General features: G+C 44.1%; 1 protein-coding gene across 2 annotated transcripts in view; it reads left to right on the top strand.

Moving 5' to 3' along the window:
• PITPNC1 (phosphatidylinositol transfer protein, cytoplasmic 1) overlaps positions 1–15,701 on the top strand; it is a 366,383-nt gene that overhangs the window by 176,052 nt on the left and 174,630 nt on the right. Inside the window, exon 2 of one of the 2 annotated variants that reach the window (XM_006833591.1) lies at positions 8,148–8,296. In XM_006833591.1, the coding sequence (XP_006833654.1) occupies positions 8,148–8,296 (149 nt within the window). Of the gene's footprint in view, positions 1–8,147; positions 8,297–15,701 lie in introns of those variants that run through there. The other variant, XM_006833590.1, reaches the window with a different exon arrangement.

Raw genomic sequence — 15,701 nt, 5'->3', positions numbered from 1 at the left:
TCCTGTACATTGGGTCAAGGTGGAGGTAGGATTAAGGGTGAGGTGTTCCACTTTTAATCATATTAGTGGTTGATGAAAACAGATCACATCATGGGGGATCATTACATCACTGCCAAAGCCCTGAGAATTCTGGTCCAGCCAAGCTGACACATATTGTGCAGGGAGCACAGTTCAATCCATGACAGTCTTGCTTCAAGCGTCGCTCTCAGGCTGAGGAGCAGCTAGAGGGAGGAGGGTGGTGAGATGGGACAGTCATATTCAGAAGATTCTCATTGACATGGTGTTATGGTTGGAGTGATCAGAAGGCGTTTGTATTCGGTACGTTGCTCTTTTCCCTCTGTCAGAGTCTTTGTCTGTAATGTGTCACAGCCAGCACCCCATTGCTTGGGAGCATCTGCAACATGAATGCCCCAGAATGGTAACATTAAAGGCATCTAAGTTTAGTACTCAGTAAGCTGGACAACTCTCCTGGCAAGGCCAAAGCCTCTGAAAAAAGTCATTTTATATTTTATATTTGAAGGTCTCAGCACCTTCAAACAAGCTTCCAAACCAAAGAGTCACCAAATATCTAGGTCCCTGTGCTTTTTAAAAATTCTCGTAATCTTTTTTTTTTTTTAATCACTGTTAGAAGTCCACCTTGAAGAACTAGGGAGAGTCTCTTAGTTATATACAGTGCTGCTGTAACAACAACAAAAAAAATACCACAAGGTGGAAGGCTTTCAAAAAATAGGAATTTATTGTCTCACTGTTTGGGAGGCCAGAATCCAAATGTTGATTCCTTCTGTGGGCCTTTCTCCGAGTTTCTGGTGAGAACCAACAACCCTTGATGTTTCTTTACTGCCTGTAGATGTATCCCTCACATCTGTCTTCCACTGTGTCGTGTCTCTGATTTGTTAGAAGACACCATTGAGAAGTAATTGGAGCCCTGGTGTGGACTGCAAAGTCAGTTTGAACCGCAAGGGCGGCGGTTCAATCTCACCAACCACTCCTCGGAAACCCTGTACATGGTTGCCATGAGTTGGAACCAACTCATTTACAGCAGTTGAGAAGTAATTAGGTTTAGGATCCACCTTCAAGATGGCATAGTCATGTTTGCATGACAAAAGAGCACCCCCACTCCAAAAAGAGCCATATTTACAGGTACCAGGTTAAGATGTCAACACACATTTTGCAGAAACACCACTCATTGCAAAACAGGGAGATAAAGCATCTTCATTGGGAAAATCACATGCTCCAGACTTTTTATAAGACATCTGGTAAGTGCTTGAACTGACTACCAGCTAAGGAGATTTTCACAGAAGGAAAAACAGGTGGTCAAGTTTTCCTTGGCTTTGGCATGTACAGGTGTAAAGCAGATACTCTCCTACTTTGTACAACTGTTAAGAACAGAAATGAATAAAGCAGAGGCGAGTCCCTGTCAGACATGTTGCCAAACAGAAGGCCTACCAGCTTCAGCTGTTTGTATACAGTTTTATAATTCACAAAGCATTTGAATGTCTACGTTTTTTTTCTCACTTAATTCTCACCATGTTCTGTGAGGTCTTTTATTAGGGCCATTTTAATGTTAAAGAAACTGTGGCTCAGATAAGTCAATCGTCTATGGTTTGCAAAGCTAATAAAAGGCAGAACCAGGACTTTGGTTCCAAGTTTCCAGTGCTTTCCACAACATCACACGGTGAACAATTATCACCTCTTTGGGTGTCCACGTAATAGCCAGCCCAACAGTTTGGAGAAGGGAGGGTTTTTCCATCTTGCTGCCTTCAAAACCCTCAGTTTGGCTTTAATGCCTGGCCTTCCAGCCTCTGGAGTCAGTTTTTTATGAGGTGAGGCAGAACGACTTGCCTCTGAATCTCTGTTGGTATAAATTAGTCAGTGCCACCCAATAGAAATATAACGTGATTTGCGAATGCAAACCAGATAGGTAATTTAAATTTTCCTAGTAGCAGTTTGAATCTACCAACTGCTCCCCAGGAGAAAGATGAGGTTTCCTGCCCCCATTAGTATTTACAGCCTTGGAAACCCCATACTTGGTCAGTCTGAGTCAGGTCTACTTGATGACATCCAGCCACCATTTGTTATATGGTGGTCATCTATTCTGAAAGCAGATAGAAATTTCTGTTCCAGAGCTAAGGCTATCAGGAAAGTGGCTTATACTTTTCACTCCTGTTTGTTAATATTCTTGGGAAACATGGACGGAAGAGCAAGGGGAACAGGAGATCCAGAGAGGGATTGATCAGAGAGACAGTGGGCTGGTTGGATGGCCTTAGTTTTGAGAGTGGGTGTCTATATGAACCTGACTGTGCTACAGTCTCTCTCAGAAGCTCAGAAGTTGAGGGTAAGTGTGTGTGTGGAAGTGAAAATCACTCAAAGCTTAGCGTTCTGTTGAGCCTAAAACCTTGAATCGAGTACTTCTTCAGTCAAGGATGTTGTGTAAGGTACTGTTGACATCCAGTTAATAATCTTTAACTACATTCAGAAGGATGGGGTCCTGGTGTGTTGCTCTAGGATGTTGCTCTAGGATTGCTAACCACAAAGTCAGTGGTTCAAACTCACCTGCTGCTCTTTGGAAACCCTATCCAGGGTCACTATGAGCCAAAACCTATTCAATAACACACAAAAACAAAACAACATAATCAGAAGTTTGGAGTCCTGGTGTGGTGCTGTGGGATAAGCACTGGACTGCTCACCAAAAGGTTGGCAGTTCAAACCCACCAGCCACACCTTGGAAACCCTATACCTGGTTGCTATGCGCCAGAACCAACAATAACAGCATAATCAGAAGTTTGAACTCAGGGTCACGTTGTTTTTAATAGAGGTTTAAGGTTGAACTGCATGAAGTCAAGACGTGCTGGTGGCATAGTGGGTTACACACTGGGCTGCTAACCGCAAGGTCAGTAGTTTGAACCTACCAACCGTTCCATGGGAAAGAGATTGAGGCTGTCTGCTCCCGTGAAGATTTACAACCTCAGAACCCCAAAGGAGCCTTTGTACACTGTGCTGCATGGTCACTTTAGAACAGCAGCTCAATGGGTTTGGGTTTTGGGTTTTGTAGTAATTGGTTTCATGGCACCAGACACAGAGTTTTGCAAAAGTACAAGCTGGTGAAAGCGCTGGGTTTCTCCCAGGGCATTATGCAGCTCAACCTTCTTTGGAATGCAGGCATGCAGCAGCGCCTTGCTAGTGGGAAAGCTCTGGCTCCCCATGATGGTTTTTGACTACAAGATAATTATTTGGGGTGGTTGCTCTGATGATAGCTCACCCCCAGGCTCCGCCTGCAGCACAGAGCTGTTGCTGCTAATCGTGATTGCCTGTAATGATGATTACCCAAACTCCGGAATTATAACAATAGATTTGACAAAGTTAGCGCATAATTGCTCCAGCAATTCCACACAGGAGCACAGTTGAAATAACTTTGATCTTTCAAATGATATCAGACTTTTGTTATTCGTCTTTTGAAATAGCAAAGTTCAGAGGCTTCCTGACCTTTTTCAAAAGCATAGTTTAAGCAATTCACCTGTTAAAGAAAATAGGATGGTGGAAAAGAGTACAGACCTATGGCGTAGGGAAGTCCTGGTGTGCCACTGCGGGTTAATGCGCTGGACTGCAAAGTTGGTTTGCTCCGTTAGGTCGGCAGTTCAAGCTCACCACATGCTCCTTGCAGGATCACTATGGGTCGGAACTGACTCAAGGGTACTTAACAACAACAAAATAGGCAAGTAAGGTATTCAACCTGAAACACAGATTCCTAAACTGTAAATACCTGCTTGGCCCAATTGTTGCATTAGAAATAAATATAAAGCACTTAATTGGTGCTTTGTACTAATGTTTTTGTACAGTGCAGCATTGAGTCCAACTCAGTGTGACCCTGTACAACAATGTGGCGTTGAGTCCAACTCAGTGTGACCTTGTACAGGGTTTCTGAGGAGCGTTAGCAGTCCAGTCCAATGCTAAGGCTACTGCACCATACCAGGTCTAAATCGCTGTTGCAATTAGGTGTTGCTGAGTATGTAGGCCCCATGCACCGTGGAATACTGATGCTCCCAAGACCTGAGCCCTCCCATGATTGGTTATGGAGCAGATTGTTGTGATCCACAGGGCGTGCACTGATTGATTTTCTAAAGTAGATCCCCAGACCTTTATCCCTAGTCCATCTTAGCTGGAAGTGTCACTAAACACTGCTTGACATCATTGTTGTTAAGTGCCATCAAATCTGCTCTGACTCATATCTACCATGTATATATAGGGTTTCCAAGAAGCGGCTGGTGAGTTTGAACTGCAAACTTCGTAATTCAAACTGACCTTGAGGTCCAGTCCTTATATTACAGAGCCACACCAGCAACATTTATTGTTGTTATTAAGTGCCATCAAGTTAGTTCCAACCCATAACGACCCTGTCTAGGGTTTCCAAGGAGCAGCTGATGAGCTTGAACCCTCCTGAGTCTTTGGACGATCCCAGTCGTCATATAATATACAAGCCTGGTGAGAGATGATCAAGAATTTAGTATTTTCACTGAATTAGGGATGGAGCTTTGCAAGAAAGCAATATGAAGGAAGGGAAAAGAAACAGACTTCCTCAAGAGCAAACGCTTTAGCCTCTGGCCCCCCTGAACTCTGAGCTTGACAGCCTTCTGCTTCTATGTCAGCATTTAGCGTGCATCTGAATGTGACTCCTATCCTCTCTCTCTGGAGTCTGCATGAGAAAGGTCTGGAATGGCAAATTCAACATTGTTAGAAGTATCTCTGGGGATTTGAGCCAGGTGAACCAAGGACTAGCCTCCCACCCTTCCTCCCAACTGATGCTTTGTGGCTGCAAGTCTTTTTAGGATTTGAAAACAAAACAGGGGCAACACAATGTCCTGCTTCTACACCATCTCCTAGGCCCGATTTTCTTGTGAGGGAAGGAAGTGACAGCCCAGGCCTGAGTGTCCCTCCACCCCCAGAACCATCACCTATGTTCCTGCGTCCATCTTTTTTTTTTTCTTTTACATTTTTCTCTCTTTTTAAACTTTTTATTGTGAATTGAATGAAGTTTTATAGACAGGTACATCAGTTTTACATTTAACAAGCATACATTTTGTTTCAACTCAATGACTGCAATCCCCTCCCTGTAACCACAGTTATCCCGCTGTCTCCTTGTGATTCCCACTTCCATTGCACCCACCTTCCCTTCCTTTCTCAACTTTGTCCTTAGGTACATTTACCTTTTTGATTTGGAATGACTGACTGTTCCGTCATCCAGAGTGAGCATCCAGGCTTTTGGTCACCTCTCAGTGAGCTGAGCTGAGGGTCTGCCTCTGTGTGACTCTGTCAGCAGCCCCTGAAAGGACCAGTGGTACAGCAGCCAGGGCACTGGGCCCTGCAGAATCAGGAATCAACTGCCCGCTCCCCTCTCATCTCCACCCAGCGGAAGCACTTGAGCTACCTGGAGCCTGGCTAATGGCTTTTCTGCTGTCCTTGATTTCTGTCCTTGATTCTGTCCTTGATTTCTCCTATGTCAAGAGACTGTAGTTACTGAAGACAGCCAGTGCTGAACATCCCTTAACTGCCAGTCTGTTCACTTAAAGTCCTCAACAGGTTTTGGGGTGTCTGTTTCTGAAGCCGAGTCCCTGAGTGGTACAGACAGTTAACACATTTAGCCAGGAACCCAAAGGTTGGTGGTTGGGGTTTACCCAGAGGCAGGTGGAATAAAGGCCTGGTGATCTCCTTGTTTAAAAAAAAAAAAAAAATCAGCCATTGAAAACCCTACAGTTTTACTCTGACATATGGGATGGCCATGTGTTGGAATATACTCAATAGCTCCTGGTAAACTGGTTTCGGAAGCAGTGAGTGAATGCTTCCCCCCAACCCCCCAACACAGAGCAAGTGCAAAGCAACTGCCAGTCAAAGAAATCTCCCAGTCTATAAGCAGCTGACAGTCATACCTCTCTCCTCTATAGGCAGCTGAGTGCCCTGTTACCGGCTCACACACCCCTTAGTATGAGATAGACTTAACCTTACAGGCATAACTCGAATCGGTCAACTTTTTCTTACTGGTTTCCGCCTTTAAAAGAGTGTTAGTCTTAAGAGCAAAAAACGGACCCCTCCCCAGAGAAGCAGTGATGCCAGGGATGGAGGCAGAGACGATGAAGTGGGGAGATGGAGCAGCTGGAGACTTTGGACCTGGAGAGAGAGAGAGAGAGAGGGGCGGTGTGCAGACAACAGGGGGGCAGGCTTGTGGGGTATACCTTTTGGTTGATAGATGATGCATGGAAGGGATTGTAACCATGGCAAGGAAACGATATGCGATGGGATCAATGTGAAGCTGATGTCTTCCCATGTAAACTATCACATAGTTCACAATAAAGCATTAAAAAAATAAAAAATAAAAGTCCTTCAGCCTGAAAAATAAAAAAGTGTTAGTCTTATGAGCTAAAGTAAAAACAATAAGGGACTAAGGGAAACCCAGGGCCAGCTTCTGATCTTAAAATTGGTTTTAAAAATCTCTTTTATCTTTAGTTTACATTTTCTTCTCATACTCTGCTCGTATCACCCAGCATGTGCCCAAACCGCACATGTGCAAGCTTGCATGCAACCCACCTGCACACGGCAAGCTTCTAACCACAGACCTTTCCGAAGTGGGGTGGGGCACGGAGAGGAAACACAGCCAGTGGAGAAGACGTAGCAGGGCATCCACCCATTGTCATGGTTACTGGGCTTACATGGTCCCTCAGGCTGGCCACAGACCAAAGCCTTTCAGGTCCACTCAGCTCCCTGCACCTGCCTCAGAATCAAAGAGGACCCTTGGGATCCGTGTGTGCCCCAGAGCCCAACCCTGAGAGACAGAGCTGCCTCCAGCTCTGAAACTGACCACACAGTTGATTTGTACACATCACCTAACCACCCCCATCACCTAGTTAAAATACGTGGTTCTCACTTCTGCTGGCCTGTACCTCTCTGGGAAGGACCCAGAGCCCTCGTTAGCTTGCTGAAGACTCAGGCCCCCTCCCCTCTGCCCAGATGTCAGGTCGGTGACAACACTGAGGTGTCTGTGTTACTTTCCACAGACTGCTAAAAGGACCACAGCACTCACATGGTCCTGCCTCCAGACACCAAGCAGACCCGTCCCCCAATGCAAAAGTGTCTGACATTCACTCACTCCCCTCTTCCTCTCTCCTCTTGTCCCCGCTATCAAATCACGTTTGCCACTTTGGGAGTCCACTGGGGAATGAGTGTCTGTTAGCCTCAGGCTTTTCAGAGAGGCAGCAAAGAGAGTGGAGCAGCTCAAAAATGCAGGAAGGACAGGAAACATTCCTACTGAATGTTGATCGGTGATACCAAGATGCTGTTGACACTCGCCGCCGCTTCTGGGACCTCAGGCTGGAAGGTTCCAACTACTGTTGGAGTGGAAAAAAGGAACTAAAGATACTGTTGGTGATTCTCAGTGTCTAGAACATGCTTGACTTGCATCCAGTCATGGTGAGGCCTGGACCACTGGAATTTTGGGAAGCTGTCAGGTGATTGCAATGTCCAGCCATCTAGGAGAACTGCCTCTCAAACCGAGGCCTCCATCAGAGTGAGACACTGAGAGAAATGACAGAAGAGACAGGTGGCATTGACTCCTCTTGGTCCCAGCATTCCTGTTAATTAGGCAAAAAGAAGAGACAGAAACAACACCCCCTAACCTGTCTTTTTAGGAACTTTGGTGGCAGTTTGAACCTATCAGTCACTCCGAGTGAGAAAGATGTGAAAGTCTGTTTCCATAGAGCTTACAGCCTTGGAAAGCCCATGGGGTATTTCTGCTCTGTCCTGTCAGGTCTCGGTGAGTTGGAAGCAACTCAACAGCAATGGTTTTGGCTAAACTGTCTTTTGGCAAGTACAAGTAACCAGTAGGGCCAGAATGGATAGGAAGACAGATTGGTTGGCAGCCTAACCTAAAAGACCTCAGTGAGCATTTGCAAAGGTGATGGAAAAGTGTTTGTGGAAAGCGTCATTTCTGCATTCTAGACACACTTGGCTCTCCTGCTTAGGCCCCAGGAAAATGAAAAACATTTGCTTTCTTTTTCAGCAGAAGGATGCTGATGATATTCGTTGTTTGTTGCGCCGTGGTTGACGGGAGGTTTGTGGGAGGCAGACAAAGGGGCTGACCTCTCTGTCTCTGTGTTTTGTAGTACAAAATTGGACAGCTGTACATGATCAGCAAGCACAGCCATGAACAGAGTGACCGAGGAGAAGGGGTGGAGGTTGTCCAGAACGAACCCTTCGAGGACCCTAACCATGGCAACGGACAGTTCACCGAAAAGCGGGTGTATCTCAACAGGTAAGCCGTGACGGCCACACATTCAGGCTTGGGCCTTTCTCATTACATAGGTGCCGCTTCCATTTGATCCACAGGGGAAAGCAAGGTTGACATGGAGACTGTGAATGTCTGAGATAAAAAGGTGACTTGGAAAGTCATTATATCCACCGTCTGTAGCCACCTGTGGATATAATGTAGAGTTGCTTCCAAAAGCACAATCCCCTGCATTCTACAAAATCATCCCTATCAGCATTTATCATCTGACCTAGCCCACCCCTTTGATTACTATCAGCAGTAGGCAAGAGATGGCTCAGCAGCCTGGGGTCTTGGTAAGATTTCCACTGATAGTTAAACGATCACTCAGGTCTCTCCATGGGGAACTAACAGAATGAACAGTTTCCTGTTACCAAAATGATATGTGTTGTTTGAGTTGGTTTTCATTTCTCAAGGCGCGCCATTTTATCCCAATATAGAAATTGTTTTCTCTCCTTCTAGAAGGGTTAAGCACCTAAGGTTGAAAACTAGCACACATCAACTATTCCTGTCTTACAAAGTAGTTTCTTTTTCTTATCGCTAATAACATAATTGAATGGTAGGCTGTGTTTGATCTTTTGTTGCCAGTGCCCCTTCCAGTCCGGTTTTGTTTTTTTTTTTCTTTTTTTCATTCAGTTATTTTCTGAATCAAATATTTGTTGTCTATATGAAGGGACCTCCAGGAGGAGTTGAAACCTTGAAAGGGATGATGTAAGAGACAAGTGACATCTATGCTTCTAATGCCCAGCAATGCCATTAATTAGACAGAACTTATCTGCCAGGCAACTCGGAACTTTAGCTTCATTTAACCCAGTAGGCCTGAATTTCATATCTATAGAGAGAATTTTTATTGTTAGGTGCCACCACCTTGATTTTTGATTCATAGAGACCCCTTAGGGTTTTCTGGCTGCAGTGTTTGTGGGAGCAGATCACCAAGTCTTTCCCCATGGAGCCTCTGGTTGGGTTCAAGGTGCCAACCTGAATGTTAGCAAGCCAAGAATTCCTCCTTCCCCGTCATCACCATTGGATGTTGTTGGTATGTGTCTTTGAGTCGGTTCTGACTCATAATGACCCTATACAGGGTTTCCGAATCGATAAATCTTCATGGGAGCAGAAAGCCTCAGCTTTCTCCCGCGGAACAGCTGGTAGTTTTGAACTTCTGACTGTGAGAATAGCAGCCCGATTCGTAACCACTACGCTACCAGGGCTCCTTGGATGGTATGTATAAATTGTATGTATTGTGCCTTGTATATTTCTATGAATATTTTCTACCTCATGGTCTTTCCTTTGGGCTCATAGGTGACAGACAATTCAGAAAGCATTTCTAACCTACTAGCTGGACAGTGTCCCCTGTTGATTCACTGTCACTGTCAATATCCATTCTCAGTGCCCTGGACAGGTCCATATGTTTCTGAGAGGAGCCATATTTGCATTCCACCAGTGTGGCGCTGTGGGCTAATGCGTCAGACTGCAAAGTCATTTGAACTGCAAGGTTGGTGGTTCAACCTCACCAGCAATTCCTTGCAAACCCTATACAGGGTCGCTATGAGTTGAAGTCATGAAATCAAACGACAAATTAGGCAAATCTGCTGCACAAGATCTTTTTAAAGGGTTGAAGAGCAAAGATGTCAGCTTGAGAACTAAGGTGGGCCTGATCCAAGCCATGGTGTTTTCAATAACCTCATATGCATGTGAAAGCTGGACAGTGAATAAGGAAGACCGTAGAAAAATTGATGCTTTTGAGCTATGGTGTTGGAGGAGAATATTGAAAAGTGCCATGGGCTGCCAAAAGAACCAATTGATCTGTGTTGGAAGAAGTGCAGCCAGAGTGCTCCTTGGAGGCCAGGATGGCCAAACTTCGTCTCTCATACTTCAGACATATTGTCAGGAGGGAGTAGTCTCTGGAGAAGGATATCATGTTTGGTAGGGTGGAGGGTCAGAGAAAAAAAGGAAGACCCCCAGTGAGATGGATTGGCAAAGTCTCAGCATCAATGGACTCAAGTGTGGCAACAATTGTGAGGTTGGCCCAGGATGGGGCAGTGTTTCGTTCTGTTGTGCAGAGGGTCGCTATGCGTCGGTACCGACTTGACGGCACCTAACAACAACATTCTCACATTGGCTCTACCCTCCCACAGGCTGAAGTGGATTATTCCTTCTCAGTAGGAGAGTGTGGGTCCTCTCACTAGGGTAATGAATGTCTCCCTGGCTGGTATTCTGAGAATGAAGGCCTTAGATTAAATCAACACTCTTTAATTTGTCCAGGGACATAGTACTAGGGAATTCCTGAGTCACGATGAAATGCAAATGAGATCGATCCCATTCATCTAGTAACTGTGAATTCCCAGGATCTGGAGATAGGTCAGCCGCCAGCCAGCTGTTGATTTGCAGGGAGAGCTGAGCTCAGAATCTGGCCTGGGAATGTTTTCTTCCAGAGATAGGTTCTCAATATGCCGCTTCGGCATTCTTAGTGCAGAGGGTGTAAATCAAATATTGAGCAGGTTTCTCCTCGGGGATCACCTCTGTGGAGCACAGAGAAGTGAAGGAGCTGCTGGAAAATAGAGACAAAGCTCTGGAAAATTCCATCTCTTGGCAGATGATTGCATTCTCTCAAGTTACTGCCTGGGGAATGTTCCCCATGTACCCAAATCAAGAAAAAAATGCAGAAAACTTTGCAGCCTTTGCAGAAACAGAAGAAGGAACTGCCCAGCTACTTTTGCTGTATCTGTTTTCTCTGTTAAAAGATATGATGTTTATTCTAAAGGCAAAGAATAAACATTAGTAAGAGGGAAATTTGTTACAAATAGAATATCTGGACTTCCAGTAATAGTAACGAAAAAAGATTAATGTAGACCCCTGTCTCTCATGACAAATGCAGGGTGAAATGTGACACTGTATAGCTGAGGTCCAGACATGGATAGGGAAATCTTCAGATACTAGAATGGATAGTAGATGAGCTAATATTACAGAGATCCAAGGGAAGCAGAACTGAAAGTAAGCTTTAACATCCATGGACTAACGTGTAATTCCCATTGTTGTTGTTGTTGTTAAGTGCCATCGAGTTGGTTCCGACTCACAGTTAATATGAGCCACCGACCTTGCAGTTAGTAGTCCAGTGCTTATCCTACAGCAAGCACCACACCAGGATGGGCTTGGGCACAGAATTTTATATATGAGAGAGTTGTCATTGTTAGGTGCCATCAGCTCAATTTTTGACTCATATTGACCTCATGTGACACAATAGAACTGCCCCTTAGGGTCTTCTAGGCTGTATGGCTCCGTAGGATGCCACTTGACCGCAGGGTCAGTAGTTCAAACTCGCCAGTCGCTCCTTAGAACCTCTGTACAGGGTCTCTGTGAGTCAGCACTGACTTGGCAGCACTTCATAACAACCGTCTTTATGGGAGCAGATCCTCTGGAGCCACTGGGTGAGTTCAAGTTGCCAGCCTTTCCGTTAGCAGCCAAGAACTCCTCCTTCCCCCCTCATCACCATTCTATGACAGGAACCTTGGCAGTCGTGGAATGTATAAATTGTGTGTTTTACACTGTGTATATTTCTCTGGATGCTTTTTACCTCCACAAGAATTGTGGATGAAATTAGTTCTTGACAATAAAGGATTAAGAGAAGTTACTATTCAGAGACCCATGCTGAAAGAACTAGAAAAGGTTGTTCTTCAAGGCAAAGAAAATGAGTGCAGAAAGGGGAGGGAAATGCTAGAAGCAATAATATACAAGAAAATGGGTAGACATTTAGGCAAATATGAATGAACAACAATGTTTTAAAAATACTAATCATGACTATTGTTGTTGTTAAGTACCGTGGATTCGGTTCCGACTCATAGTGACCCTACATAGTAAATCTTTACGGGAGCAGAAAGAATCATCTTTCTCCCGCAGTACAGCTGCTAGTTTCAAACTGCCAAGCTGGAGGTTAGCAGCCTGATTCGTAACCACTACACTATCAGAGACTATTGTTGTTGTCAGGTGCCGTCGAGTCACTTCCAACCCATAGCGACCCTGTATAGGGTTTCCAAGGAGCAGCTGGTGAACTTGAACCGCCAACCTAGCAGTTCGTACAGCTTTGCAGTCTGGCGCATTAACCCACATTGCCACACCAGGACTCTTGGGAGTATATTTGTAGAATTCAGTAATTGTTGTTAAGTACCGTGGAGTCGGTTCCGACTCATAGTGACCCTGCATAGGGTTTCCGAGGCTGCAAATCTTAATGGGAGCAGAAAGCCTCATTTTTCTCCTGCAGAGCAGCTGGTAGTTTCAAACTGCCGATCTTGAGGTTGGCAGCCCGACTCATAACCACTAAGCTACCAGAGCTCCGCCAGTAATATACAACAATAATATAGAAGATAAGCCCAAGTCCACTGCCATCAAGTCCATTTTGACTCAAAGCATCCCTCCTTTTTCTCCAACAGAGTGAATGGCAGGCTTGCCATTCAGTGCCTATCTTATTGAGCCACCAAGACTTTTAACTGAGAAGATATTGTTGTTGTTGTTAAACAATCAGTTCCAACTCATAACAACCCAGAATAGAGCTTCTTAAGAGAGGTTGATGAGTTTGAACTGCCAATCTTGTGGTTAGCAGTCCAGTGCTTATTCTACAGTGCCACACTAAAATTCCAACATAGACGATGTTGTTGTTGTCAAGTGCCGGCGAGTCGATTCCGACCCATAGCAACCCTGTATAGGGTTTCCAAGGAGCAGCTGGTGAGCTTGAACCACCCACTTGTAGTTCAAACGGCTTTGCAGTCTGGCACATTAACCCACAGCGCCCCACCAGGACTCCAACATAGACGATAGGAGGGTAGTAATTATAATAAAAACATTAGATAGTACTTATATTGTCTAGGAAGAAGAGCTGATTAGCTTTTGAAATTTTAATGCAAGTATGCATATTAATAATGTAAAGGGAACCTCTAATGGAATAGTAAAACAATCTGTAACTGCTGAGACAGAACTTAATTAATCCAATAGAAGACAGGGAAGCAGGAAAGAGCATGGCAAATAGGAAATGTAAATGTTTTTTATTGTAAGTATATCTGTAACAAAAGATGCATCAAGCATTTCTCTTTGCTACAGTGACTGTGTATACACCTTGCATCTCCTTGTTTTCCTCAGTTCCTTCAGCTTGAGAAATGCTGAGCATGTTTTTCCCTTTCGGTTTTCTAACTTCAGATCTTTGCACATTTCATTTTAACACTTTAATTTGTCTCCTTGAGCTGCCCTTTGAAATTTTCTGTTCAACTCTTTTACATCCTCACTTTTTCATCCACTTTAGCATCTGTACACTGGAGAACAAGTTTCAGAGTCTCTTCTGACATTCATTTTAGTCTTTCATTTCTTTCTCGTCTTTTTAATAACCTTTTGAATTCTTCCTGTATGATGTTCTTGATGTCATCTCACAACTCTTCTGGTCTTTGTTGATTAGTGTCTAATGCATCAAATCTGTTTGGGAGATAGTCTCAGGTGGGATATGTTCAATTTCTTATTTTGGTTTTCGTGGACTTGTTTTCATTTTCTTCAGCCTACAGAGTAAACTTGCATATGAGCATTGATGGTCTGTTCCACAGTCGGCGCCTGGCCTTGTTTTGGCTGATGATAGTGAGCTTTTCCACCGTCTCTTCCCACAAATGTAGTCACATTGATTCCTGTGTATTCCATCTGGTGAGGTTCATGTGTATAGTTGCATCTAATGGTTTTTAAAAAAAGGTATTTGCAGCGAATAAGTCATTCGTATTGCAAATTTCTATCATGTGCTCTCCAGTATCACTTCTACCACCAAGGTCATAATTTCCAACAACAGATTCTTACTCTTTGTTTCCAACCTTCTCATTCCAATCACCAGTAATAATCAATGCATCTTGATTGCATGTTTGATCAATTCAGACTGACGAAATTGGTTTGTGTTGTTAAGTGCCTTCATTTAGGCCCAATTCACAGAGACCATGTATAGGGTTTCCGAGGAGTGACCCTGTATATAGGGTTTCTGAGCTTCAAATCTTCGAGGGAACAGAAAGCCTCGTCTTTATCCTCAAGAGCAGGTGGTGGGCTCGAACCATGGACCTTGTGGTTCACAGTCTAGTTCTTATGTGGCACCACCATGCTCCTGAAGAAGCTGGTAGAATTCTTCAATTTCACCATAATTTGCTTTAGTGGTTGGTGCTTAAATTTGAATAATAGTGGTATTAACTGACCTTCCAGTTAATACTATCCTATCACAGACAGCATTGTACTTCAAGATAGATCTTGGAATGTTCTTTTTGACGGTGAATGTGATACCATTTCGCTCGAATTCGTTGTTCTTAGCATAGTAAACCTTGACTGTCAGATTCAAAATGGCCAATACCAGTCCATTTCAACTCACTAATGCCTAGGATATTGATCTTTATGCATTCTATTTAATTTTTGACAACTTCCAATTTTCCTAAATTCATATTTTGTACATCCCATGTTCTGATTATTAATGGATGATTGTAGCTGTTTCTCCTCAGTTTGAATTGTGCCCAGAAAATGAAAGTCCTGAAAGCATGGTCAGCTCTGCTTTGAGAAGAGAGATCTTCCCCAAATCGTATTCTGAGTGAGTGCCTTCCAACCTGAGAGGCTTATCTTCTGACACTGTGTCTTATAATGTTCTGCTGATGTTCACAATGTTTTCATCTTCTGGTACTGTATCTGTCAATGTTCCAATGCTATTCATAAAGTTTTTAGTGACTAAGCATTCAGGAGAAATCTGCCTCCATCTTCCTCCTCTGCCTTAGTCTGAAAGCTCTGCTGAAACCTGGTCACCATGGGTGACCCTGCTGGTATTTAAAATACTGGTGGCATAGCTTCCAGCATCACAGCAACACACAAACCACCACAGTAGGACAAACTGACAAAAGAGTAGCGGGCGAATAGGAATATGTCGTGGTATATTCATTTAGTAGAAACCTCCACAGCAATTAAATTCAATGAATCAGATGTACTTGGATAAATTTTGAAAATATAGCATAATGTGTAATAGGTAAGCTATAAATAGGTAAGTAAGGAGATTGTTGTTGTAGTTGTTTAAGTTCTGTTGAATCGGTTCTGACTCATACCGACCCTGTATAGGGTTTCCGAGGAGCAGTTAGTGAGTTTGAACCGCTGACCTTGAGTTGAGTGCTTACCCTACAGTGCTACACCATCCTCTAAATAGGTTGTTGTTGTTGTCGTCAGGTGCCATCGAGTCGGAACCGACTCATAGCGACCCCATGCACAGCAGAACAAAACAATGTCCAATCCTGGGCCAACCTCACTACCGCCGCCACACTTGATGCCATCAATGATGCCACCTGTCTGATCCATCTCGTTGGGGGTCTTCCTCTTTTTCTCTGACCCTCCACCCTACCCAGCATGACATCCC

The sequence above is a fragment of the Chrysochloris asiatica genome, unplaced genomic scaffold (assembly GCF_000296735.1).
Source record: "Chrysochloris asiatica unplaced genomic scaffold, ChrAsi1.0 scaffold00007, whole genome shotgun sequence".
Classification (NCBI taxonomy): Eukaryota; Metazoa; Chordata; class Mammalia; order Afrosoricida; family Chrysochloridae; genus Chrysochloris; species Chrysochloris asiatica.
This window is presented reverse-complemented; position numbering and strand designations above follow the sequence as displayed.